At 43.1% G+C, this 26,176-nt stretch overlaps 1 protein-coding gene across 2 annotated transcripts in view; it reads right to left on the bottom strand.

Moving 5' to 3' along the window:
- FDFT1 (farnesyl-diphosphate farnesyltransferase 1) overlaps positions 1 to 26,176 on the bottom strand; it is a 33,217-nt gene that overhangs the window by 1,121 nt on the left and 5,920 nt on the right. Inside the window, exons 2-7 of one of the 2 annotated variants that reach the window (XM_080796143.1) lie at positions 22,187 to 22,284; positions 21,049 to 21,232; positions 16,863 to 16,991; positions 13,970 to 14,161; positions 9,174 to 9,350; positions 7,728 to 7,880 (exon numbers count right to left, since the gene is read on the bottom strand). In XM_080796143.1, the coding sequence (XP_080652269.1) occupies positions 7,728 to 7,880; positions 9,174 to 9,350; positions 13,970 to 14,161; positions 16,863 to 16,991; positions 21,049 to 21,232; positions 22,187 to 22,284 (933 nt within the window). Of the gene's footprint in view, positions 1 to 7,727; positions 7,881 to 9,173; positions 9,351 to 13,969; positions 14,162 to 16,862; positions 16,992 to 21,048; positions 21,233 to 22,186; positions 22,647 to 26,176 lie in introns of those variants that run through there. The other variant, XM_080796142.1, reaches the window with a different exon arrangement.

Consider the following 26,176-nt stretch of genomic DNA (forward strand, 5'->3'; position numbering starts at 1 on the left):
GGCAGGACTGTCCATGGAGGCCGGTTTTGTTCTGCAGCCTGTCCGCGAGAGCACCAGGGAGTCCCTGCCGCCGGGGAGCCACCGCATCGAGCTGCACCTCCCTGGCACCTCACACAGAGCTGGGCGCGGGGTGGGGAGCCTGGGAATGTCAGCAGGGTTTGACGGCTCAGAGTTTGACAGCAGGGAAAAGGCTACTGAAAAGACGGGGCAGATGCAGCCAAACAAGACGGAATCTGTGGGGTGGACCACAGGCTGGACGAGGAAAGGGGAGAGCAGAAGCTGGGAGCCAGAGTAGTCCTCCCAGAACCCTCTCTCGGTGCCTCTTGGCCCTCCTACTTCCTCCACAACTCCAGAACATTTGCTGAACCCGGGCCTCACATCCATGCTTCCAACTACAGCTTAAGGTGAGGCCTCCATGCCTCTCATCTGAGCTATGACCAGCCTCCACACTGAGCTCTGACTCTACTGAACCCTGAATCCACTCACCTGCTCGCCACACGTCACCAAAGAAATGGAAATCTCTGCTTGATACCCCCACTGGCTCCCCATGGGCTGCTGAGTGAGGTCTGAGCTCTGACATGGAGCACAAGGCCACCCATGACCTGAGCCCGCTGAACCTCCAGCTTCATCTGCCGCTGCCCACCTGGAACAACTCGTGTGATGATCTGCACGCTTCTGTTCCCCTCTTCACTCACACCATCCCCCCACAACCCCCGGAATGCCCCTGTCACGCTCCTTCACCTGGCCAATTCTTGTCCACTGCCCAAGTCTCAAATTAGGTGTTAAGTCTTCTAGAAACCTGCCCTGGGGCGCCAGGTGGCTCATTTGGTTGAGCGTCTGCTGTGGGCTCAGCTCATGATCCTGGAGTCCCAGGATCAAGTTCTGCATGGGGCTTCCTGCTCAGCGGGGACTCTGTTTCTTCCTCTGACCCTCCCCTATCTCATGCTCTCTCTCTCTCACATAAATATACAAAATCTTAAAAAAAAAAAAAAAAAAGAAAGAAAAGAACCTGAACCCCCAGGTTGGGCCACATGCCCCTCCTGCACATACTCCTACTTTCTCAATTAACACTGAATTCAGCTACTTCTATGAGTCTCCCTGATTGCAAGTCTCAAAGGCACCACATCTTACTGGTCTGACTCCAGCCCAGCTCCGTGCCTGGCACACAGAAGGTCCTGCTCAAATGGCCACTGACTCAAACTGACAGAGCAGCTAAGAGATGATGCAGGTGGGAAGTGACAAGGATCTGAGCCGAGACGGAGGCAAAGAGAAGGAAGATGACAGAGCAGGCGTATTTTTAAATAAATTTTTCCCAAAATTCTCATTATATAACGGGTATTTTTTTCCACAGACATATATTCTTGCCAGCCTCCTACCTCTCCACCAAAAGGGCATAGCTACAATCTAGTATAACAAGAAAATAAAAGAATACGTCCTACAGGGGCACCTGGCTAGCTCAGTTGGGACAGCATGTGACTCTTGATCTTGAGGTTGTGAGTTTAGGCCCCATAATGGGCACAGAGCTCACTTAATTGAAAAAAAAAAGCCTACAGAAATATGCAAATAATATCTAATATCTAATACTATGCTACCAAAACAGCTTTAGAGAAAAACAGAAACTGGGATGAAACTACAATTTCCTCTTTACTTTCTTTTTAAAAAATTTTATGTTTTAAATTTTTTTAAAAGATTTTTATTTATCTGAGAAACAGTGAGCACATATGTATGAGTTGGGGGGAGGGGCAGAGGAAAGGGACAAGCACTCCCTGCTGAGCAGGAAGCGGCATATGAGATTGGATCCCAGGACCCCGGGATCATGACCTGAGCTCAAGGCAGACACTTAACCAACTGAGCCAACCCAGCACCCCTCTCTCAATAAATATTTTAGATGATGGAGTCACAGTTGTAAAAAACAAGCAATACAGGGGCACCTGGGTGGCTCAGTCAGTTAAAATTTGACTCCAGAATTCAGTTCAGGTCATGATCTCAAGGATCATGAGATCCAGCCATTCACATCGGGCTCTACACTCAGCAGGAAGTCTGCTTGGGATTCTCTCTCCCTCTCTCCCTCTGCTCCCTCCTCCTGCTTGCAGGCATGCTCCCGGTCTCTCTCCAAATAAATAAAATCTTCAGAGGCGCCTGGGTGGCTCAGTCAGTTGAGCGTCTGCCTTCGGCTCATGTCATGATCTCAGAGTCCCTGGGATCGAGTCCCACATCAGGCTCCTTGCTCTGCGGGAAGCCTGCTTCTCCCTGCCACTCCCCCTGCTTGTGCTCTCTTTCTGACAAATAAATAAATAAAATATTTAAAAATAATTAAATAAATAATATAAATAAATAAACAAGTAAGATCTTCAAAACGAATAAGCAATACAAAGTAAAAAAACAGAATTCCCTTACTCTACTCTCTCAGCCATAGGCTAGTGTAGTTACTTTTATACCTTTCCTCACTATGCCCTAAAACTCTATATAGAAATGTATAAATGTCTGCTATAATAATATAATAACATCGTAAATTGGTGTAATTACTTTTATAACAGTTGCCATGTGCATATATAACTATATACAAACACATAAAATGCATATACGTATTATATATTCTATATACTACATAGAATGACTATCTAGGGGTGCCTGGGTGGCTCAACTGGTTAAGTGCCTGCCTTCAGCTCAGGTCATGATCCCAGGGTCCTGGGATTGAGCCCCACATTGGGCTCCCTGCTTGGCAGGGAGGTGCTTCTCCCTCTTCTGCTCCCCCTGCTTGTGCTGTCAAATAAATTAAAATCTTTTTAAAAAAATGACTATCATTCTATATAACATATAAACATATGACTACATTGTGCATATAAAATTATACACAATTTTATTTTTAAAATAGATTATAAATAGATTATGTTGCAATTTGGCTTTTTTCACTCACGTAATTTTTTATGGACATTTCTTAATGCCAGAACCTAGAAAATGATGTCATTCTGTTTCTAAACACAAACTGCATAATGTGAATGTACTATAATTTAATCAATTCCTTCCCAATAAGGACTGAGGACACAATGTTACAACAAACACCTCTGCACATCTTCTAGCTAATTTTGTACATAAAGTCCTAGAATTGCTTGGTCAGAGAGTAATGCATGCAAAATTCTGATAAGTAAGAAAGCTTATAAGTAGAATAGGCAGGATGTGGAGTTTCATATGGATGAGGGTTAGAGAGAATAAAAAGGAGCCTGGGTTATCTGGATTCCGTGATTAGGTGAATGGTAATATCATTAATCAAAAAAAGAAAAAGTTTATGACCAAGTCCTGAGCTGGACTAATCAAGTCAGGACTGACGAGCATGTAGTGGAGAAAGAAGCCTGGCCATTGAAGAGAATACCAGAAAGCTTTTGTGCAGTGAGAAAAAATGCAAATGAAGACAGAACTCAGAAATACCAGTATAATAAGCCAGAAAGGCAAAGGAGTCGACAGGTAAGATGTTAAACTAGAGGCCAGAGTCACAGAAGCCCAAAGAGGAAAGGGTTTTTAAGGTAAGAAAGATCCACAGGGTCAATATAGTGGGACTGGGGAGAATGTTTTCAAAATTGGTCATTAGAAGGTCATCAAATCACTTTAGTAAGAGAAGTCTCATGACAAGGTAGGAAAAAAAGCCAGCGAGCATGAGGTGGGTTAAAAAAAAATGGGAATAAATAGCATGAAGTATACATATCTTTCGAGAAGCTTAACTGTGAGGGAGAGTGGGGAGGGGAGTAGGTAGAGAGGAGCAAAGTCAAGCCAGAGTCATGACCTGTTCCCTTTTGGAAGCAGAGTGGCCTAAGCGCACATACCAACTAGAGGAATGATGGGGGAGGAGGGGACTTTGGATGAAGAGGCAGCGGATCTAGGGGTAAGAGAGAGGAGCAGGAGGGCTTAGGCTCACCCAGGAGAGGTGGAGTGGAGTGGAGGAGTGGAGGGGGTTCATGCCACAAAAAACACAATCTCGCACTTCCTCCCACAGTGAAAAGGCAGTGCCAGCTGAGGAGGAGAGGACGGGGAGTGCAACAGTGCATTTCAGACTTTCTGTTCACAGGTGATCACCTGGGGAGCTTTGTAAAGGCAGATTCTGATGCAGTGGGTCTGGGGCTCGGTGAGACTCTAGCAAGTGCCCAGGGGCCCCAGATGCTGCCGACCGGAGGACCACACTTGTGATTCATGAGCACGAGAAGGGCCTGAAGGGCAGGGTGATGCTCTAGACGAACCACAGCGCAGGGTGAGACAGGAAGCTGCGCCAGCTTGAAAAAGATCGCCCTCGCCAAGCAGTAAGCATTGGCAGAGAAAGAAATAATAGTTTCTGGCTGTTTGCCTCAGCATTTGTTTCTGTCCCAAAATAGCTGGTGGAGCTTCTCACCAGCTGACAGGTAATCAGAGTGGTTTGAAGCTGTGGCTGCTCCAGAGGACCCACGACATGAGGAACGGAGCCCACCTACTCTGCAACGGTCGGCTGTCACTCTGTTCCTTTAAACACTAGAGCTGCGTGAGGAAAGCCTTCAAGTCCCCTGTAAGGGCATTCTGGTTACCACCTGTTAGGCCCAGAGACCTGACAGAATAAATGTGTCTGCCTGTCTTCCTGCGAAGGACAGACTTGATCAGTGTTAGTATCTGGACAGCAGCAAAAAGCCAGGCAGCTGGGATGCCTGGGTAGCTCAATCATTCAAGCATCTGCCTTCAGCTCAGGTCCTGATCGCGGGGCCCTGGGATGGAGTCCCATATTGTGCTCCCTGCTAGACGGGGAGTCTGCTTCTCCCTCTGCCCCTCCCCCTCACTCATGTGCACTCTCTTTTTCTCTCTCAAAATAAATAAAATCCTAAGAAAAAAAAAAAAGAAAAGCCAGACAACTTGTGGACTTGATACAAAAAGTTAACTTGAAATTTCATTCATGCTGATATCAAAACCATTACTACATTTTATTCCTTCAGACTCGGAAGTCTTCAGAGATTTTTCTCAGTCAAATCAACTCAAGCGTTAATGTGTCCCCCAAATTACACTGAGTTTCAATGGAGTAGCTTTAAACAACTGACTCCCTGAATCGGAGGTCTGCAAATGTTCTTAAAGGGCCAGGAACTATTTTCAGCTTTGTGGCCCACCCTCTGCTGCAGCCTCTCGACTCAAATAAATCTTCTCTGAACTACATATTACATAAAAGGTTTGTCATTTATAAAAAATGGAGGAAAAGTGACTACTATGGTACTACTCACTTTGGAAAGGGTAATCCAAACCCCTTAGGATTGTAGCGAACAGCACAGGCTCGGAAGTCAGCCAGATCTGGGCCCAAATTATGGCTCCAGCCTCAGGTTTCCTTGATATTAATAGTACCCACCTAGTCAGTTGCTATGCCAGGCACGCAGCAAGCTCAGAGTAAGTGCTGGCGATACGGTCAACTAGACTGTCCCCAAGTCTCATTAGCAGCAATTTTTTTGGTCAATGGCTAAACACTGTACCTAGTCACTAAAAGAATTTTAGGATTTTTTTTTTAATGTGGTCTTCTGTCTTCTTTTTTTTTTTTTTTTTTTAAAGATTTTATTGATTTATTTGAGAGAGAGATGAAAGCAGGCATGGGGAGGGTGGGGTGGAGGGGCAAAGGAAGTGGGAGAAGCAGACTCCCCACTGAGCAGGCAGCTGGACCCAGAGCTCGAGCCCAAGACCCCAGGATCATGATCTGAGCCAAAGGCAGATGATTAATCGACTAAGCCACCCAGGGTCCCTGCTCTTATGTCTTCTATCGGTGTCTTTGGTAGAAATGAAGAGGTCCAAAGCTTGTCAGAAGACAGGGAGGAACTCCAAGGAGAATGTGCACTATGCAACAGAAATCAGAGGAAATCACTGTTTTGCAGAATTCTGTTTAGGGGAGACCACTACTACACATCATATCCCTGTAAAGGTGTAACCAGAGGACAGGAAGGAGGGAGAAAATTATTGGCAGCAGTAGTTCTCTCTGGGAGAGAGGAAGGAGGAAGGTCTTTCATGTTTCATGTATTTCCATAGTAGTTCAATCTTTAGTAAGAACCCAAGGATCTCAGGGCCTCCACTCACCAGAACGTAGTGGCCACCCCTCTCACCAGTGTGACCATCACAAAAAAATGTCTTCAGACATTGCAAAATGTCCCCTGGGGTGGGGGAGGGGGAGGGCGCAAAAGCCCTTTCAGTTAAGAACCACCGCTCTAGGGCCTAGTGATTAGTTTTAGCCTCTAAGAAAAAGTTTTTTGAACCTAGTCATGGATTATACCCTCCACAGCAGGAGATCTGACTTGAACAAGTATGTTTTGTCTTTAGGGTAGTTTTGGCATTTGAAATGAGATCTGCATTAGAAAATTGACAAATCGCTGCCACTTGATGGTTCTCCTTTGCTGCAATTCCCTACTGTGGTTTCTCAGTTGAGGCCTATCACGTAATGAAAAGTACTGGATTGGGTGTCAGGCAACCTGGCCTGGGGTTGGAGATGTACTCTGTCAGATACTGCATTAGCATGCACAAGCCTCAGCTTCACTCTGCTCACCCATGAAGCCTGGTTGGCCTCGAATGTCATCTTCCCCCTTAAAAAAATCTAATCCTCCATCCAGATGGCCAACAGACACATAAAAAAGTGCTCCACATCACTAGGCATCAGGGAAATACAAATCAAAACCACAATGAGATACCACCTCACACCAGTCAGAATGGCTAAAATTAACAAGTCAGGAAATGACAGATGCTGGCAAGGATGCGGAGAAAGGGGAACCCTCCTACACTGTTGGTGGGAATGCAAGCTGGTGCAACCACTCTGGAAAACAGCATGGAGGTTCCTCGAAAAGTTGAAAATAGAGCAACCCTATGACCCAGCAATTGCACTACTGGGTATTTACCCTAAAGATACAAACGTAGTGATCCGAAGGGGCACGTGCACCCGAATGTTTATAGCAGCAATGTTCACAACAGCCAAACTATGGAAAGAACCTAGAAGTCCATCAACAGATGAATGGATAAAGAAGGTGTGGTGTGTGTGTGTATACACACACACACACACACACACACACACAGACACACACAACGGAATACTATGCAGCCATCAAAAGAAATGAAATCTTGCCATTTGCGATGACGTGGATGGAGCTAGAGGGTATCATGCTTAGTGAAATTAGTCAGTCGGAGAAAAACAACTATCATATGATCTCCCTGATATGAGGAAGTGGAGATGCAACATGGGGGGTTAAGGGGGTAGAAGAATAAATGAAACAAGATTGGATCGGGAGGGAGACAAACCATAAGAGACTCTTAATCTCACAAAACAAACTGAGGGTTGCTGGGGGGAGGGGGGGTCGGGAAAGGGGGGTGGGGTTATGGACATTGGGGAGGGTATGTGCTATGGTTAGTGCTGTAAACCTGGCAATTCACAGACCTGTACCCCTGGGGATTAAAAATACATTATATGTTTATAAAAAAATTAAAAAATTTAAAAAAAAAATCTAATCCTCCGTAGGGGCTCCACCCTAAAGGCTTGCTCCATTTATAGCTTCCCAGCAGGGGGCCGTTTGGCTCTGATTGATCAGCAACCCGTGCACACACTTCTTTCTAATAAAGGACACCAACTCCTGTCTCTTTATACCATAACACCGTGAGTTGTTAGGATCATCTAGTAGCCAAATATGAACTCTTGAAAGAGGGACAGTATTTAAATCCTAAAAAGAGACACAAATTCTCCAGGTCATTAAATAAGAACCCACCTCTTCCATGTACTGGTAGATTATAGCCTTGACCGCCGGCATATTGGTGGCGTCCATCATTAGAGTTACTGCCTGCCCTTTTCGGATCTTCACTACGCCTTTGAACACCTGCTGATTATTGTAACAGGCAGCCAGAGTGGCAATGGCCATCACCTAAAGATACGAGGAGGGAGAGAGAAGAAGAGAAAAAACACAAATTCATTTCATTTCATGAAAAAAGAAATGGCACTCTAAGCAATCACCATTCTGAAAAGGTGAAAAAAACGTTCTGTAGGATAAGAAAATGCCAAAGGGCTAAGATGGAACTAACCAAGAAAAAATACCCATGAAGAAAGCATGTCAAAACTTGGACCTTTCCCACTCCTCCCTTCCCCAACAATATACAGAATCAAGGGTCTTTGTGTCTTAAATGATTCTTTGGTTTGATCACGAAAGTTCCTTTTTATTTGGAAAAAAGTCCATTAAGTCCATACATCTTTTTCTATGCTAGAGTAATGAGTTAGAGAGCCAAAAAATGTATCTCAAATAGTATCTACAAAGAATTTTCTATTTTTCCTACAACGAACATAATCATTATACATGAAAAACAAAGCACAGAGGGATGGGGGGACAAATGGGAAGGGGAATGGTTCCCATGCTCCATGGCAAATTATTTCTGGGATAAATGGGGACCTAAATCAAGCATGCAGAGTTTAGCTGCAACAACCACTCAGGACTGGTCATTAAAAGATCAAATCAAGGGGTGCCTGGGTAGCTCAGTCGGTTAAACATCTGCCTTTGGCTCAGGTCATGATCCCAGGGTCCTAGAATCAAGCTCTGTGTCGGGTTCCATGCTCAGCGGGGAGTCTGCTTCTCCCTCTCCTTCTTCCTCTGTCCCTCTCCCTGTTCGTGCTCTCTCTCTTTCTCCCTCTCTTAAATAAATAAAATCTTCCCAAAAAACCCAAAAAAACCCAAGTTTCCAAATCAGTTAAATCCTATGAGTTTCATGTATTTGAGTTAAAAACTGAAATAATTGGCAAAAGCATGTAAAAAAGCCTAAGTACCAGAGGACTGAGGGGCTAGGTCCATAGGATTAGGTTCTGTTATCCCGAGTTTAGGAAAAAGGACAGCAGAAACAGGGCCCTTAAGTAAGACTCTGTAATGATAAACCTTCACTTATATTTTACCCAGCACTCCCCCTAAACTTAAGCCAAAGCCTTAGATTTAATTGTGAGACTAAGGATCTAAGGAGGCTGAGCTGGGTATGGTGGTTGTGGGGCAGAGGGGAGGTGCCTGCCTTCCCACCCAGCAAAAGAAAACAGACTGAAGTCATCTTTTTAAAAGGAACCATATTCCTGAATACAGCAAACCAAAATAGTAAATGCATTCTCTCCACCCCCATCAGCACCACCATGCCAGTCCTTTTAGCTTCCGCCTCTCATACACAAGAATAGCTCCCTTGCCTACCTGTGGAATAGCGCAGAAATTAAACACACTTTGGTTTCTAAGTCTTGAAAGATAAGTGATGACATCTGGGATGTGGTGAAGTGCGTTGGTTATAAGTTCGTTCAGGCACTGCACAGCCGAGTCAATGTTCTGTGGCTTAGCAAAATCGCCCAACTTCTTAACATACTTGCCCCAAACCTTAAAAAGTAAGTTAGCACGGACATAAGTGAAAAACATACAAGCAACCGGAAAGAATCTTCATCAATAATAACTATGATCTACAGTGAAGTTTTTCTTAGCTGCGTACTCATCTTTCACCAAGATCAAGTCCATTTCAAGCTCCACGAAGGGGCTATTTGTGATGACCAGTCAGGGTCTGATCACAACCTAGGAGTCAGTTAAATATCTGGGAAACTGTCCCTTAGGGACAGTTGTTACATCATGTACTAAGCAATACTTCGATGACTTCAAATAAAGAGGACTCCTGTTATTCCAGAAGGCATTAGTCTCCTTACAAAATCAGCTACAAGGGTACTGCAAGCTAACTGTTAAACATTCTGAAGATGGTCAGGCCTCAAAGTCATGAATGATTAACATGACATTCCCAATTCTGATAAGAATGCTGCCGAACAAGTGTCTTGGGAGAGAATGAGCTGAGTCTACACAATGAGAACATTACCTCCTTGGATCTTAGTAACTCAAAAGTGAAATAACATCTTCAACTCCAACAGTGTGATTGATTTAACAATTTTTAATGATATTTTTAAAGGAGTCTCTGAAGCTAGCAAAGAACTTAATTTCATTTTTAGTCATTCTTAAGTTTCCCAAAGAATAATGGTTATTGTCACTTTATACTCTCCCCCAATAAAGACTGGCCAACACCACTACCATTTTTACAAAATCCAAAATTCCTGCTAAAAAATGCAGAAAGGATGATAGAATTTAGGACATCACCTTTTGGCATCTCCAGTGATAACGGATCTAGGCAGTAACCACCAAAGAAGAGAAAAAGAACCCATAACTTACAAGGAAAAGAAAATTAAGTTATCCTTAGAATTTTAACAGTCTGTAAAGTGGAAGAAAATGGGATACCCAAAATGTGAGCTAAAAATTTTTTATCTAGAAAAACTAACTTTCAAATATCAAAGTCACAAATTACCAATATGTATAAACATGAGGAATTATTATTCTCATGGGCTTTTCCTATCTATCAGTGTGTGAGCTCCAGACAACCAAAATGACTACAGACATCAATATAAGCTCACCTTAATTTAAGATGAGCTTAAACTAAGACTAAGGAAGGGGGAAAGGGAGATACTACAGTATCAGTGGCCATCTAATCTGACAATTCAGAAATAAATACAATCATAAAAAATTGGAAATTAGTATAGCATATGCAAAAATAGTCTTCAATTATTTTCAAGAATCATTTTGGTGGTAGTTGCATTATTATCTCTATTGTGAGACTGAAGGATCTGTAATGCAGGGGGAGGAAAGCAAATGAGTAATCATGGCATATACTAATTCTAGCATCTCTGATTTCCCTGAGAATTATGAATCTCGATGAGGAAGAAATGAAGTAGAAATGTAATACAGAGGAGGAAGTTATGTCACAATCCCTGAACTGGAAATATTAACATAAACTTAGAAGATATTTGAGCTTTAAAACTAAACACACACACACACACACACACACACACACACACACAGCGACTGTCCTAAGAGCAGTGACTGTCCCTAGTGCCAAGTGCAGTGCTGGGTACTATTTCCCATTGGCCCAGGTGTCTTACCTGGGGTTCCTAGGAGCTGGATGAGTCCAGTGCTCAGGCAAGAAATGTACAAAATGAGCTTAGAACATCTGTACATACCAAACGGCAAGGAAGCTATCAAAGTATTAAGGGTCCCCTCGTGAGGACTCAGGAGCCAACCTGAACCTGTTCCTGACCAAAGGAGGGAAATTTTGAGCTTTAATAGTGAGAATAATTACAACAGATTAAACCCAATCAGTGATGGGTTTTTGTTTTTTTTTTTAAGATTTTATTTACTTACTTTCTTACTTGTCAGACAGAGAGAGAAGGGAGAAAGCGCACAAGCAGGGGGAGTGGCAGATGAGGGAGAAGCAGCCTCCCTACAGAGCAAGGAGCCCAATGTGGGACTTGATCCCCAATAAATGAACAGAGCTAGACATGAAGCCTAATGACTGCTAACATCAAAAGTGGGCAAAGATCAGACGTTGTGTGCCTCTCGATAAGAGAGCACACCATCCTTCAGGAGGCAGATGCTCATTTCTCTTTAGATTTAAACACATTTGCTGTGTTTCAACCCATTGCAGTCTTTATTCTTTTCGATATTCAAATTGTCCCATATGTGGTCAGTGAAGGCACCTTTAAATTGGACCCTATACCCTTTTACCCTATACTTTGTACTTTGATAGCTCCCTCACTTCCTGGCACGACAGTATATTCCCAGTTCCTACCCCCACTATTCTGTGTGGTGGAAAATAGTATTAAAAGACCAAGCTGGAACACCAGCAGTACCCATTATTACTGGTTTGTTTCTACACCTCTTGGTAGAGAGAGCGAGACATTTTTTTTTTTAAAGAGAATCTGTATCAGGAATTTCATGCTGACATTTTCAAGTCAGTTTAGGATTATGGGAGTTTTGCTTAACTTTATTAATAGTTTTATATTTGTACCTTTTATTTATGACTGAAAATCTTGGTTCCCAGACTGATATGAACACAACTGCCTATTTGCTGTATGTTGCAGTGTTTCTGTAACAGTTTCAGTATTTCAATAACAATATTATTCTCAGTATAATTACTGTACACATTTTATTGCGTTGAGTATGTTTACGCTGCTGTACACCTTGCTTTTTTTCACTTAATAATATAACCTGGAGATTACTCCATGGTAGTATAGTTCTTTCCGTGCTCTACCAAGGGAATATACCATAGCTCGTTCAATCAGTCCGGTATAGACAGACATCTCAGTTGCTTATAAACTGTAATTATTAGAAACAAAGCTGCACCACTAAGCCCCCATATTATTCACTTGCCAAGCTGCCAGCACTCAGGGTTGTTTGCACCAGGATACACTCTCCCCAGCCACAGAGTGCCTGTGTCCCCAGTTTTTCTTAGAAAATACCAACCTTAACGACTTTTTGCCAGTCCAGCGCTGGATAGTCTCTCAGGGTTCTTTTCTCTCTTTTTTGGTTAAGCTGTTTGGACTGACATTTAGTAAGCACCCTGGCCAAAGTTTATCTCACTTTATTCACACCATTGTCCTGTGGTCTAACAGCTATTCAATATTACAGAAGAGGAAGTAAACTGTGTGCAGACCCGTAGAGCTGGTGCACATGACCCATGGTGGGGAAACGTGCCTGGGTGACAGGCAGTGTGATGACAAGGGACAAGCCCCGGCTGGGACCCAGAGACTCAAGTGGCCCTTCCAGGTGGCCCCTGACTCACTGCGGGTCCTCACACAAACCTTCCCTTCGCTGAGCCGTGGCATCCCAGGAAGGGTGGTCAAGAGCTCTTTGGCAACCCTGCCCACATAGGAGTCACCTGGGAAGCTTGGCAAACTAGGATGTCTCAGCCCAGGGTTGTTTTTATGTGAATTTTTCTTATTAGGAGTGGCACTGATCATCTTTTCAGCTGTTTAAGGATCTTTCTTTCAAAAAAAAAAAATCATTCTTTCTGTGAATAATCTATTATCTCTTTGCCCAGTTTTCTATAAGGTAGCTGGTCTTGACTTTTAGCAGTTTTTATATTAGGAATATCAGTCCCGTACTTGCCGTATAAGTTGCAAATATTTTCCCTACTTTGTCACCTGCCTTTTTTTCACTTTAAAAGCATTTGGTTGGGGTGCCTGGGTGGCTCACTCAGTTAACTGACTGACTTCAGCTCAGGCCATGCATGATCTCTGGGTCCTGGGATGGAGGCCTACATCAGGCTCCCTGCTCAGCGGGGAGTCTGCTTCTCCCTCTGCCTCTGCAACTTCCCCTGTTCACGCTCTTTTGTCTCTCAAACAAATAAAATATTTAAATAATAAAAAAAATAAAAAATTAAAAGCACTTGCTTTTAGGAAATCATTTTACGGAAAGCAACAGACAAATGCTGGAGTAAAATCAGGACATAGTCCTAATATTTTCTAGCTGTCCTTCTGAATAAAGCCAACCTCCAAGGCTTTCCTTGACTACCTATTTTTTTAAAATTAAGTCAAAGATCAACTCTTCTCTTATAATGAACATTCTGTAGTTTTTGCCTCTCCCTCTCTATGGTCTTCCTCCTTCTTGCCATAGAATCCTTTTTGGCAGGGGTTGGGGGTGGGATGGAATCCATTCTATGTGTGTTGGGAAGATATAACCCAGGTCTGGCCAGAGTACTCAGCCCACTGGCTACACGGTAACTGATTATGGGTTGTGCACAGGATCCATGTCCCATCAACTGGGCCTTCCTAAGAATTTCTTTATGAAGCTAGTAGATTGTGAGTCATGAGTTGTTACATCCACCACTTGGAGAAAGCCTATCCAAGAGATAGAAAGACGGGGATAGAGCCTCTGTGTGAGCGTGTGTGAGCGTGTGTGTGTGTGTGTGTGTGTGTGTGTGTGTGTGTGCATTACTATACATAGTCTGAACCCCGGGATTTAGCCAGTCTACTCTGAAGCAAACTAAATCCTAACCTGTTTTATATATTCTCTTACATTGTCTAAGGTAGTTTGTTCACATTTCTATCATTTGCAACTGAAAGATTTGTTTTGTTTTGTTTTCAGAAAGTACTTAAAATTATTTTTCTCAAATCTCCTACATCCGTTACCTCTTGAGGCCAAAACTCTCTTCCTTCTCGATGGTCTTCCAGATAATCACGAATGATGTTTGTTTTCTGCAGAAACAGGCCCATAGAATTGGCACATTCTATGTCTTCACCAACTAAGGGGTCTTCTAACTCTGAGGCTGAGAACAGACGGGAAAGGCCAATTCCCACCAGCCCGGCGACATAGTGACAGTACTGTAAGAAACAATGAAGTACTTACTACAATGGAAACATCTGAGATCATTGGCTACAAAAAAGACCCCAAAAGCCAAAAAAAACAAAATCCCAAAACAGGTTCCAAACAGAATGTACAAGATCTGATTTTGATTAAAAAACACAAACATGCACTATGTACATGTAAGGAATAAAAAACATATGCACAAAAGATTTAACCAAAGTGACCTCTGATCTCTGGCTGGTGTGATGGTTTTATTTTTTCACCTGCTTTTCCATATTTCGACTGTGGACATGCACTACTCCTAGAATAAAAGGTCATTGAAAAAATAAACTAGTACAGTAAGCTTTTTGATATCTAAAATTGAGGGTGAAGGCAATGAGGGAATAAGGAACATTCTAATAGAAACTAGAATAGTAAGTGGAGCTTAGTCTTGAAGACACTTCAAGATCTTGCCGTGTCTCAAAATCTTCATTACATAGAAGGACAAAGTACCACAGCTCTGTTCTTGCCACTGTTCAAAGCACTCTGCATATCCAGTCCTCACAAACACCTTTATGAGGCACGTATTATTACTACCACCATTTTACAGATGTGCAAACTGGGGCAGACAGAATTCGGTCAATTAATAACCCAAGATCACTCATCTGGAAGTTACAGGCAAAGGACTCAAAGCCAGGTGGTCTGGCTTACAAGGCGGGTTCCAACAACTTTGCTGAAACTGCCTTTTCTCCAAAGAGATCTTGGTAAACGTCATTCTTGATTGTCAAAGAAGTTTTTTCCTGTAAAAGTAGTTTGCCAAAGCTCTCCTCTCTTAAAAAGAGTATTCCAAAACAACTTAATGCAATACTCTCATGAAATGAATGTCCATTACACACTGTAAGAGGTGAAGAGCAGTTAAAGAAGGTGCACTCCGGGGTGGACAACAGCAAGGGTAAATGTTTGGGAAAGACCCAAGGAGGGCCTCTGGATGAAAGAAACGCAAAGCCAGACTAATCAAAGGGCACAATGAAATGGCAAAGAGAAAGCACTCAAAATGTGGTCTAAGAATGGAAGACTCCGGAAAGAGTAAAGATATGCTACAATAGAGAAATGAGCTGTGGACAGCTAAAAGAAACTTAAAAAGAATTACTAGAAATTTAAAAACATCAGTACGTCCTTGGCACTGCCCTAGGAAAAGGAGATTTCAAGATAACAGTTCTTTGGATAGAAATATTCCTAGACTGGAAGTAGTCCTCTTCCTCCAAAGTTGAAGGTGGGGAGAATCACTCAAAGTACTGAATTTCATCTAATCAGAAATTATACTCAACAAACTATCACTGAGTCTCCTGAATAGGTCTGCAGAGCAGAAAAGGGAGTCACCAGGCAGCTATCCAGTGCTGATCCCCGGCCCGGAGGAGTTTCAGCTTTAGCTTTAATTTCATAAATGGGTAATTGCAGCAGCAGCATCACTCATGCTAACTTGGAGAGCATAACCCAGCAGCCGCAAAGATGTTGCCAGCAAGTTTTGAGGACTAAAGGATTAAGAGGCCAGACTTTGAACCTACATTCACCCAGGGAGTATGCATGTAGTCAACTCTCTTCTGAGATCCTAACTTAAACTTTATTAAAGATACAAAATACACACATAGTGCAGATGTTTAAAATGTCTTTGCTTCCACTGAGGAGATGAAGAAGTCTCACAAACATCATTCCTACAGAAAATGGGCAACATCCCTCCTTCCTATCCAGTATTTTGATGCTTAGTTTAGTCCCCGTGGTCAATTAGGTCACTTTGTCTAGACAGGCACTTTCTCCCTGTCCCCTAACTCCTACCCTGGCCATATCCTACGCAGCTGCTGCTCAGGAGTAAACTCAGGCCAAATAAAAGTCATCATAATTTTATCTGCCACATCATCTGCTCTCATTGCCCTTTCCAGCTACCCTGCCTCCCAAGGAAGACCACTTCACCCATGTGGAGTCTCCCATTGCTAATCCCCACACATATTCGTTTCTAACTGCCATATGAACTGGGGGAGGGAGGTTGAGAAACTTGGAACTTCTCCCATTGTGTTAATTCTGTAAGGAGATGACGGGAAAGGAAGAAGTACAGTATTGGAGAGTTACTCACTCCTCAGCACAACACACCCATGATCCTAAGTCAGTACCTCTGGATACTCAAAAAGTTGGAAAGGAAACACACATATAATTTAACAGTTTAAGTGGTACCTACTTCTCCTCAACAAATGGGGTCAGGCTGGCACAGAGTTTAAAAGTCATCTTGTGCTAAGTTGAAACTGGCGACTGATTCAGATGCTAAGGTGTGTCCACATACACACATACTCAGTGATGGAAGAAAGCAAATAACCAAAACCACATTTTTGAAGATTTGAAAACCTTGGCTATCTCTATATTACATTAAGTAATTTGGCCATTTATCTAAAATTTCACAGCAAGTCAGAGGTAATTCTAGAAGCTTAATGTTTGTACATCTGGGACAGGTTATATTCACTTTGGCCTAACTTAATGGCAAATTCCCTAGGGCATGGATTATTTCAAGTATTCAACTCTAAGCCCCTTTATTAAGTGTTTATGATGAGACATTCAAGCTACACAGGTGGGCTGTAAAACCAAAAATCTTGGAACTGGAAAGACAACTTTCTTCCTCACTCTGAACTTCACAGCACGTGCTGCCAGCTCTGTTCTACGCGCCACACACCAACACAGCTTGTAAACACTGACCTTGTCCCACTCCTGTTCAGAGGTTACGTGTTTATCCAAAAACTCCGCCATCCCAAATCCCATTTTCTGGCAAATGTCAACAATCACTGTTTGATATTTCTCAGCCAAATTTCTAAACTCGAGGGAGATCTGGAAATGGAAATCACACACACACACACAAAAAAAAAAAAAAGAAAAAAAAGAAATATGTATTTACACTGGGAACATGGTACATACAGATCATAAGATAAAATAACAGTAGAACTCATTAAGACTCCCAGATGATTCATCTATAAGCCTAACACCTAGGTCATGCTAGTTTTCTACATATTACGTAATAAGCTCAGAAATGTTATAATTGTTAAAACAGAAGGGTCTAAAAACTGCTAAAGTTTCTAAAGAAAATCAAAGTCTCACTCTACACTCATCTTTCCAATAGATAATAAATGAGATGTTTCAAAATAAAGTGGACATAAACATAAGAATTTTAGGAAGAATGCCCCATTTCAGACAAACCTCATGAGAGGGAAGACTCATTCCTTCAAACATGCACCAAGCACTTCCTATGTAACAAGCTTTGTTCTAGGCACTGGGGATACACAGCCTGGAAAGGAACAGAAACTTAAACTTGGTACAGTTTACATTCTACAGAGGAGATGAGCCACCGTTTTTATCATCAATTTCCAAATTTCTATCAGGAAGTTATAGTGTCTCCCCTACTATCAGGCTAAATGTTAAAATTACATTACCATAAAACAATACAAACATTGAATGAATAGTGAAATATGTTTCATAACTAATTCATAGCTCAATAAATATATGTTATTACCACTATTAGCATTTTAAAATAACCCTATGCTATTCTTTAAGCTGTGTTTGGGGTAGGTCTCAAAGACCACTAGTATCCACTAGTACCAGGCGAAAAAGATAAGCCCTAATCCATAATATACAGTGAAAAGTTCTAGAAAGCCTGGCTTCAAATGATACTAACTAATGACCACAAAGCATAAAACACCAGGTTCAATCTCAATGCACACACACTGGGGAGAGGCTCACTTGGTGAGAACACTCTGTCTAGGCTTATGCCTAAAGTCTGTGGGACCTGGGACAAGAGCACAAACGGAGGCCCACACACCATACTGGCTCAAAATCTTGAAATTATCAGTCACACTAGTAATCTGTTAAACAGTATGCACTATTCTCTTGCTTTTACAAAGACCTTCACCACAACCTGAAGGACTCAGGTGTGAGTTTAAATCTCCCTCGGGGCTTTGTTCCAAAAGACAACAGAGGAGAGACTGGCAATCCCCAGCTTCTGGTCTGCAGCCTGGTCCTCCCACTCCCAACTCGGTCTAGCACCCAGAAGGCCTAGAGGCAGGGTCACTGGTGCACAGTTCACCCTGGAGAAGACAGGCCTAAGGAAAAAGACTGCAAACCCGAAAAGCAGGCTCAGGGAGTTGAGGGCAAGGAATTCCACATACCTGGAATATAATCTAGAAGGGGAGCTGCATAAGATCTGGGTAGGCACGCTCCCATGGCACTGGGGACCCCTCACCCCTTTGAGTGGGGCCCTCTAAAGTGAGGGGCCGGGAGGGGCGGGCCATTCTTACCTCAGTCTAAGAGCAGTACTGTGTGAGTGAGGCCAAGTTAACTGTTCTGCCCTAGGACCTCGCCCGAAACTGATGGCACGCGTAACCCAAGGACACTGCTTTACTCTTCAAACTGTGCATCTTGTCTCAAGGAGATGCTGGGATAGATCAGCAGGTGCACAAACCTTTCCCAATGAAAATAAGACACTATGATTTTCCATATATTCCTATCTCAATAGGAATGACAGGCTGAAAGGACCTCTGATTTGAAGTTCCATCCTCACCAACACACAGCTTTGTATATTTCACATTCTTAAGGATATAAAAAGTCAACACCAGCAAAATGGTGATGCCTGGTCTGTGCACTCTGCTCCCTTCTATTCTGGCAGAGCAAGTTTCTGCTCTCCACAGGGGAGGCTCTGTTCTCTCACCTTACCACCCAACATAGGAAAGGATCGACTTAATGTTGAAATTTGCTTGAACAAACTGTTGTTTTCTCATTGGAATACAATATTTATAAAGACCACTTTGGTTTTCTAAGCATACTGAAATATTATCTAAACATTTACTCGCTATATCCCCCCATATTATTCTGACATTCACACATTTTCATATTCTTTCATTTTTGCTGAGTAGATAGGGCTGCCTTGATTTTTCAAATACCTATGACATTTATCCCACAACTAGAAATTATTTAATTGTTATGAATCTACTCAATTCGAAAATAGTGTGGAAGGGTTTTTGTTTTAGTTTTTTTTTTCTTTCTTTCTTTCTTTTTTTTTTTGGAGGCTCTAGCTAGAATACCTAGAATATAACTTTTTTAAGTGAGAATAGACATCAGGACACCTGGGTGTCTCAGTCAGTTATGCATCTGTCTTCAGCTCAGGTCATGAGAGGTCTCCTAGGAGAGCCAAATCACTGGTACCTTCTCTAGGTGAGTACTCTCATTCCCCACCTAATTATTCTTCACAGGTTCTTTTTTCCTTTTTCTTGTTTTCTATTGTATTGTACTGTATCAGCTCCACGTAATTACTTCTCACAGATTTCTTTTCTTTTGGTTTGAACTTTATTGTCTTTTATTTTTGTCTTTGACACCAAAGACATGCTCTCAGTAATCTGAAATAGCCATTCCTCCAAAGGAGTCTCTCAAACATTCTTTTGTATGGGGTGGACTACAGCCCTCCTTGCTCAGGAATATAGATCTGTTTCAGTAGCAACAGCCACATGAGGACAATTCTTCCTCCCAAATTCTGGCAACTGTGTACAAAAGGAAGGGCTTCTTTGGTCTGTCAGAGAACATGAGACTTCACTAAATCAACCCTTTATTTATACGATATGAAAGAAGCACTTATTTAGGGGCGCCTGGGTGGCTCAGTGGGTTAAGCCACTGCCTTCGGCTCAGGTCATGATCTCAGGGTCCTGGGATCGAGCCCTGCATCAGGCTCTCTGCTCAGTAGGGAGCCTGCTTCCGCCTCTCTTTCTCTGCCTACCTCTCTGCCTACTTGTGATCTCTGTTAAATAAATAAATAAACGCTTAAAAAAAAAAAAAAAGGAAGCACTTATTTATGAGATAAGACATGCAAATTCCAGAAGAGACCTAGTCACATTTTCTAAAACTCAAGGTTTTAATGACAACCCACTTTAGTCCAATGGAATGGACTGAACGCCTAATATTTATAGAATACTTAGTATATAGCAGGCACTCCTCAAAGTACTTTATACATATGAACTTATCAATCCTTTGAGCTCTAACTTAACAAATGTGGAAGTTGAGGCAGAAAAACTTGGGAACTTGTCTGGGATCACACAGCTGTAAGTGGCAGAGGATCAATCACCCTGCTCTTTGGTCCTCCCCCAAGCTGGACCCATCCTAAAGAGCATATCCACGCTACCAGGCTAAGGGTACCAGAAGCCAGCAGCTCTCTACACCTAGGCTATGATTAGACAGGCAACAGGTTTTGTGAGTGAGCCTGAGATTCCACGTTTTACAACACTGGAATTAGAAATGTATCTTTCCTTGGGGCTCCTGGGTGGCTCAGTGGGTTAAAGCCTCTGCCTTCAGCTCAGGTCATGATCCCAGAGTCCTGGGATCGAGTCCCGCATTGGGCTCTCTGCTCAGCAGGGAGCCTGCTTCCTCCTCTCTTTCTGCCTATTTGTGATCTCTGTCAAATAAATAAAAAAAATCTTAAAAAAAAAAAAGAAAGAAAGAAAGAAAGAAAGAAAGAAAGAAAGAAAGAAAAGAAATGTATCTTTCCAAAGGAAGAAACACTGGACTTCTAGGCAACATACTGGTAACAGTAATAGTAGCTAATACCGTTCTAACCTGTCTTGACTCTTTCAAACCTCACAACAATACTACGAGGTGGGTACTATTATTATCACTATAGATGGAGAAACTGAGGTTTACACAGGCCGCAACACTCCACACCAGTTAATAAGGGGAAGGGGTGGGATTCCAACCCAGGCAGTGTAGCTTCAGAGTTCTTACCCATCACATTAGATTACACTGCCCTCACACTGCTGATTTTACAGTTCTCTACAGGGATGAGGGCTGGCTGACAATTACATCATCAGTTATACACACAACCATAGGCAGAAGAGATTCGTAATTCCGCTACCGTTGGGAAGTCCTCTAGCACTTGTCGATCCTTCTCCTTGCTCTCCATATACCGCCAATCTGGTTCATAAAGGTAAGAGTGAAAGTTGTGTAGCAGTGGAACCTTTTTTTCTATACTGATGGTCATGTCATCTTCCAGAGTGTCCAGGGCTCGGAGGACCAGATAAAATATGCATACCGCATGGCTGTGAAAATGGAGGAACTATTAATATAATAGAACAAACATTCCAAGATATTTATTTCAAAATAACATGTCATTTATGCAAACCCTACTAGGACCCTACCTCTAAAGAACTATGAAAGGATAGCCAAAGCTTTTTGTATACAACGAGACATCTTAGTTTTCCTTTCTTAGATGGGAGCAATGGACTTCAGTGGTTTATTTATAAAAAACAAAACAAAACAAAACAAAAACCCTGCCAGCTGGATGTCACATCTATTCCCAAAATGAGTTACATTTAATGAACGTAGAACAACTGTACAAAGATCAACAGGCCAAGTGTTTACATGGAACTAGTATATTTGTGGATAAAAAATAAAGTAAAAAAACACAATAACTTCTCAGTATTATTACTATCATACACAAAGGCAATTGGTCCAGGTTCATGTAGGCAATCTGCCCACAAGCAACTTGGGCTGGTTCAGCCAGAGCAGTCCTAAATTTGAGCACCAGGTGGGGTATAGAGATTACTTGAATAAAACTTAAAACAACAACAAAAAGCAACTCTATTAGAATTAACCCCATATACTAGAATTGCAAAGTAGCATAGTGAAGCCAAGAAAAATTCATGACCTACTCAGAGAACTCAGAGTTCAGCTGCCAGGACTAAAAAAGAGTCAATAAACACCACCATCCCCCACCCCCCTTCCTCCCCGCTTCCCTGAAAGAGCAGGGCCCAGAGGGACACTATTAGATGGCAAAGTGCCTGGAAGGGCATTCTAAAGTAAATACATGGGTGTTCCAACCAGAACATTTCCTTCACTCTGGCGGGGCACGCTCTAGATGAGCCACAAGCAGACACTACAATGCTAGGGGCTGTCAGAAAGTAGCCTTGAGTGGCTCAACGTCCCGGACTAGCTCAAGGTCCCCAGGAAAAGCTCTCCTCCCCCACGTGAAAAGGAGCTGTCTGGCCACTCACCGCATTTCCCCATCCAGCGCCTCGATGACAGCTGCAAAACTGCGACTGGTCTGATTGAGATACTTGTAGCAAGTTTTCAAGCTGCTGCTCAGCGAGTCCTGGGGACAGAGAAGACACACTGAGGTGGGAGATGCGGAGGAGCAGGAGTGGGACTGGGGCCGGCGGCAGGCTGCCGGCGGGGTCCGCAGCCGGCCGCAGACGCCCTCCCCCCGCGGCCAGTCCTTGGAGGTCCAGGCGGCGGGAGACAAGGGGCAGCCGCGCGGCGGGGAGCCGGCGCCCGTGCCTGTGCCCCGGGGTGCCGCGGCTGGACTCAGCACAAAGGTCCGCTTGAACAGGGACATGGCCTTGGTGCCGCAGGCAGCCACGGCCATGGGAATCGTAGGGCCCGAGCAGAGTTTTTCCTCCATAGACCCGAGCCGGGCTGGGAGGCGCCCCCGTGGGGCGGGGCGGGCTCTCCCTCCACCCCAACTGGCCTGTGGCTGGCCGGCCCCGCCCCCCCAGGGGCCGAGGTCAACCCCGCCCTCCTTTCCCCCCTGCTTGCCACCCCTTCACCACCCGTGCCTCCCTCCACGTCTTCCCCTTGTCCCCGGAACCCATGGGCAGGTGGCAAAGCCCAGTCCACTCCGAGAAGCTGGCTCTTCCTCCTGGTGCCAGAATCCTTCCTTCGCCAAACTTGAGTCGGGCTCCTCTGAACCCTCCACTCTTCTACTTCTGTGTCTACACCTGCATGGCTCAATTTTAGCAAGAATCCTGCTACTGATCACCTCGACCGACCGGCAGGGTTCCTCAGTCCCCATCATCCCAACACCCTGGTCTGCCTCTGGCAAGAATCCCACTAGATTAGGTCGTGTGGTGAGAAAGTCCCTAAACCCAGATGTTCCATCTTCATCTTTTCCATCCACCGACCCCTGTTCCTTGGCTAGAAATTCCCACTTTTCCTTGTTGTATTCAGAATTGAGCCCAGTTCTTTTTTTTTTTTTTTTAAAGATTTATTTATTTATTTATTTATTTGACAGACAGAGATCACAAGTAGGCAGAGAGAGAGGAGGAAACAGACTCCCTGCCAAGCAAAGAGCCCAATGCGGGTCTTGATTCCAGGACCCCGGGATCATGACCAGAGCGGAAGGCAGAGGCTTTAACCCATTGAGCCACCCAGGCGCCCAGAACTGAGCCCAGTTCTATACTGAGGTCTCTTTTCTTTTCTTTCCTTTTCTATACTGAGTCATTGCAATGACTATTCTGCAGAAACCGTTTTTACTGCTTTAACTACTGTCCACCTCTGGCTTTGTTAAACGTCTTCTATCCTCTGGAAAGGTATTACTTTTAAGATTTCTGATCCTCTTTCTTTTTCAAATTAGTAAGCTGTAATGAGCTGCTTCCTGAACTTTACTCCTCCCTAAGGAAAACAAGAATCGTTTTTTTTTTTTTAAGATTTATTTATTTATTTATTTGACAGATAGATCCCAAGTAGGCAGAGAGGCAGGCAGAGACAAGGAAGCAGGCTCCCTGCTGAGCAGAGAGCCCAATGTGGGGCTAGATCCCAGGACCCTGACACCAAGACCTGAGCCAAAGGCAGAGGCTTTAACCCACTGAGCCACCCAAGAGCCCCCAACAAAAATCGTTTTTTCCAGGAAAAAAAAAAAAAAAAGCCATAGTTTCAAAGCAAGCATAGCTGAAAGAATTGCTGTGTATTTTATACAGACTTTAATTTTAGAGCTGTTTTTGGTTCAGAGGAAAACTGAGTGCAAAGTAGAGAGTTGTGTATCCAGCCAACCTCTGGTCTCCCTCCCTCTCTTTTTAAGAAAAAGAAAACATTTGAAATATCTAACAGGGAAGTGGTTAAAAATATACCTAATGGCATATCCACTCGTGGGAAATACCGCAGTCACTTTGGAATGTTAACAGTGAATCCTGAACCCTAGTGGGCCCATGTTCTTTTTTATGTGTATTATTTCCTCAATTTCCTATCATGGATGCATATCATATTAACAAGAGTAAAGCTTAAAAAAAAATATATAATCATGAGAATTTCATTTTCTTGCCATGTTCAATTAAAAAAAAGATTAATAAAAATTAATGTTTACTGGGCACCATATTAGTAAAATCATTTCATGCAGTGTCTGGCATACAAATATACTCAGTGAAGGTTTGATGAATAAATGAGTATGTTCAGAGTATTTACATATTCATTTTTAAAAGATTCTCTTTATTTGACAGAGAGAGGGTGAACAAGTAGGGGGAATAGCTGAGGGAGAGGGAGAAACAGACTCCCACTGAGCGGGGAGCCTCCATGTGGGCCTAGGATCATGACCTGAGCCCAAGGTAGATGTTTAACCAACGCAGCCACCCAGGCGCCCCCCCCCACTCCCATTGAGAGTGTTTAAAAACCCTTCACCAACTCCTTCCCTCTCAAGTATGGAGAGGCCAGGCTTCAGGCTTTGCAGTTAAGTCAAAGAAACAGAGTAACAAACAACTACTGAGCTCTATGGCAGCTCTTCACAGAAACTGTTGTTACCAGGCCAGAGTGATTCCTTTCACTGCACTGCCAAATGTTTTAATCCTCAGCTACAACTTATGGTTTAGGGGCTGACATCTAACGATAAGCTCCTATAAAAGCTGGACAGGTTTTTGAAGAGCAACAACCTTAAAGAATACTACCCTTCCTATCAGCACACCTCCTCCACTCTTAAAGTGAGCCAGGTCAATAAATCCCTTCCCAGTCTCCTTCCCTCAACATTCTTCTTCCTGTCACCTATTTGCTTCAGTTCCTCACTCTGTAACAATAATGTCCTCAAATTACCAAGAAGATACAGGAAGCTATAACTATTAAGCACTGGAGAACTCGACTCACTATGAAAATTTCCACTGCTTGATTCCCATGGGCTGGCAGGGAGGAAGGGGTGGAAAAAAGACTAGAGCTAACAGCTGCCTGTCTCTAGAGCCTCCTTTTGTTTTCCACTGTTGTCTGACATCAAGTACGCTCCCAAGAACTCTCAAGTGAGAGAAAAACAGGGATGAAAGGCATTTGGAGGAAGAGTGTGCAGTGGCTAAAAGTGTGAGACCGAACTCCCAGGACTGGGACTCCCAGGAAAAGTCCACAGGTGAACAGCTATCAACCATTCCCACAGCTTTCCTTCAGAATTGAATGCAGATTCCTCAGAATGGGGAAAAAACCCACAAATTTAACCAAATTTATGTAAGATTAATAACTACCATTTACTGGACAGCTACTGCATGCCAAGCACAATACAAATATTACTTTTTATCCTTACAGAATCCTTTAAGGAAGATATTACAGACCTACATCCACTTTCATTCAAACTTCATGGCCAGATGTATAGCAGAATTCAGAATTTTTAGTGCTTCAGAAAATAGGCAGTAAGATGCATATACAGCCAACTGCTATGAAGTAATATTCCATAATTAATTGTTAATAGTTCTTCAGCAAAACATTCAAATATTTATACTAAGCCAGGATCACTTCAATTAGGGGCAGTTTTGCTGCCAAATGACTTTGAGCCAGATTTATGAAAAAATTTCTCATCTTCAGACCATTTCCGAGTTGGAAAATCGTGGTTCAGGGACTGCGATCAGTACCTCTGTTTTATAGATGAAGAAACTCCTGGAGGTTAAGTTACCAAAAGTTATTTAGCTAAGAGTCAGGATTTAGACTTAATAGAGGCCAGAAATGCACGATTACAAAACACCTGCTTTTTCCATGATGTGCCCTCTGGGTGATCACACCAGCATGCCCCTATTTATGAATAGGCTCCTAAAAACTCAGTAGAAATCAAGTTTACTGAACCCTGAATTCCTACAGCCAAATCCTTCTGTGAAAGAAATAGTCAGCCATCAATATCTGCTAAGTGCACATTTCCTCCCAGTTTCTTTGTTACCTAAGAGCAAAACTAAGGGGGCACCTGAGTGGCTCAACTGGTTTTAAGTCTCTGCCTTCAGCTCAGGTCATGATCACAGGGTACTGGGATCAAG

Source organism: Martes martes (genome assembly GCF_963455335.1).
Source record: "Martes martes genome assembly, chromosome: 2".
In the NCBI taxonomy this organism is placed as follows: Eukaryota; Metazoa; Chordata; class Mammalia; order Carnivora; family Mustelidae; genus Martes; species Martes martes.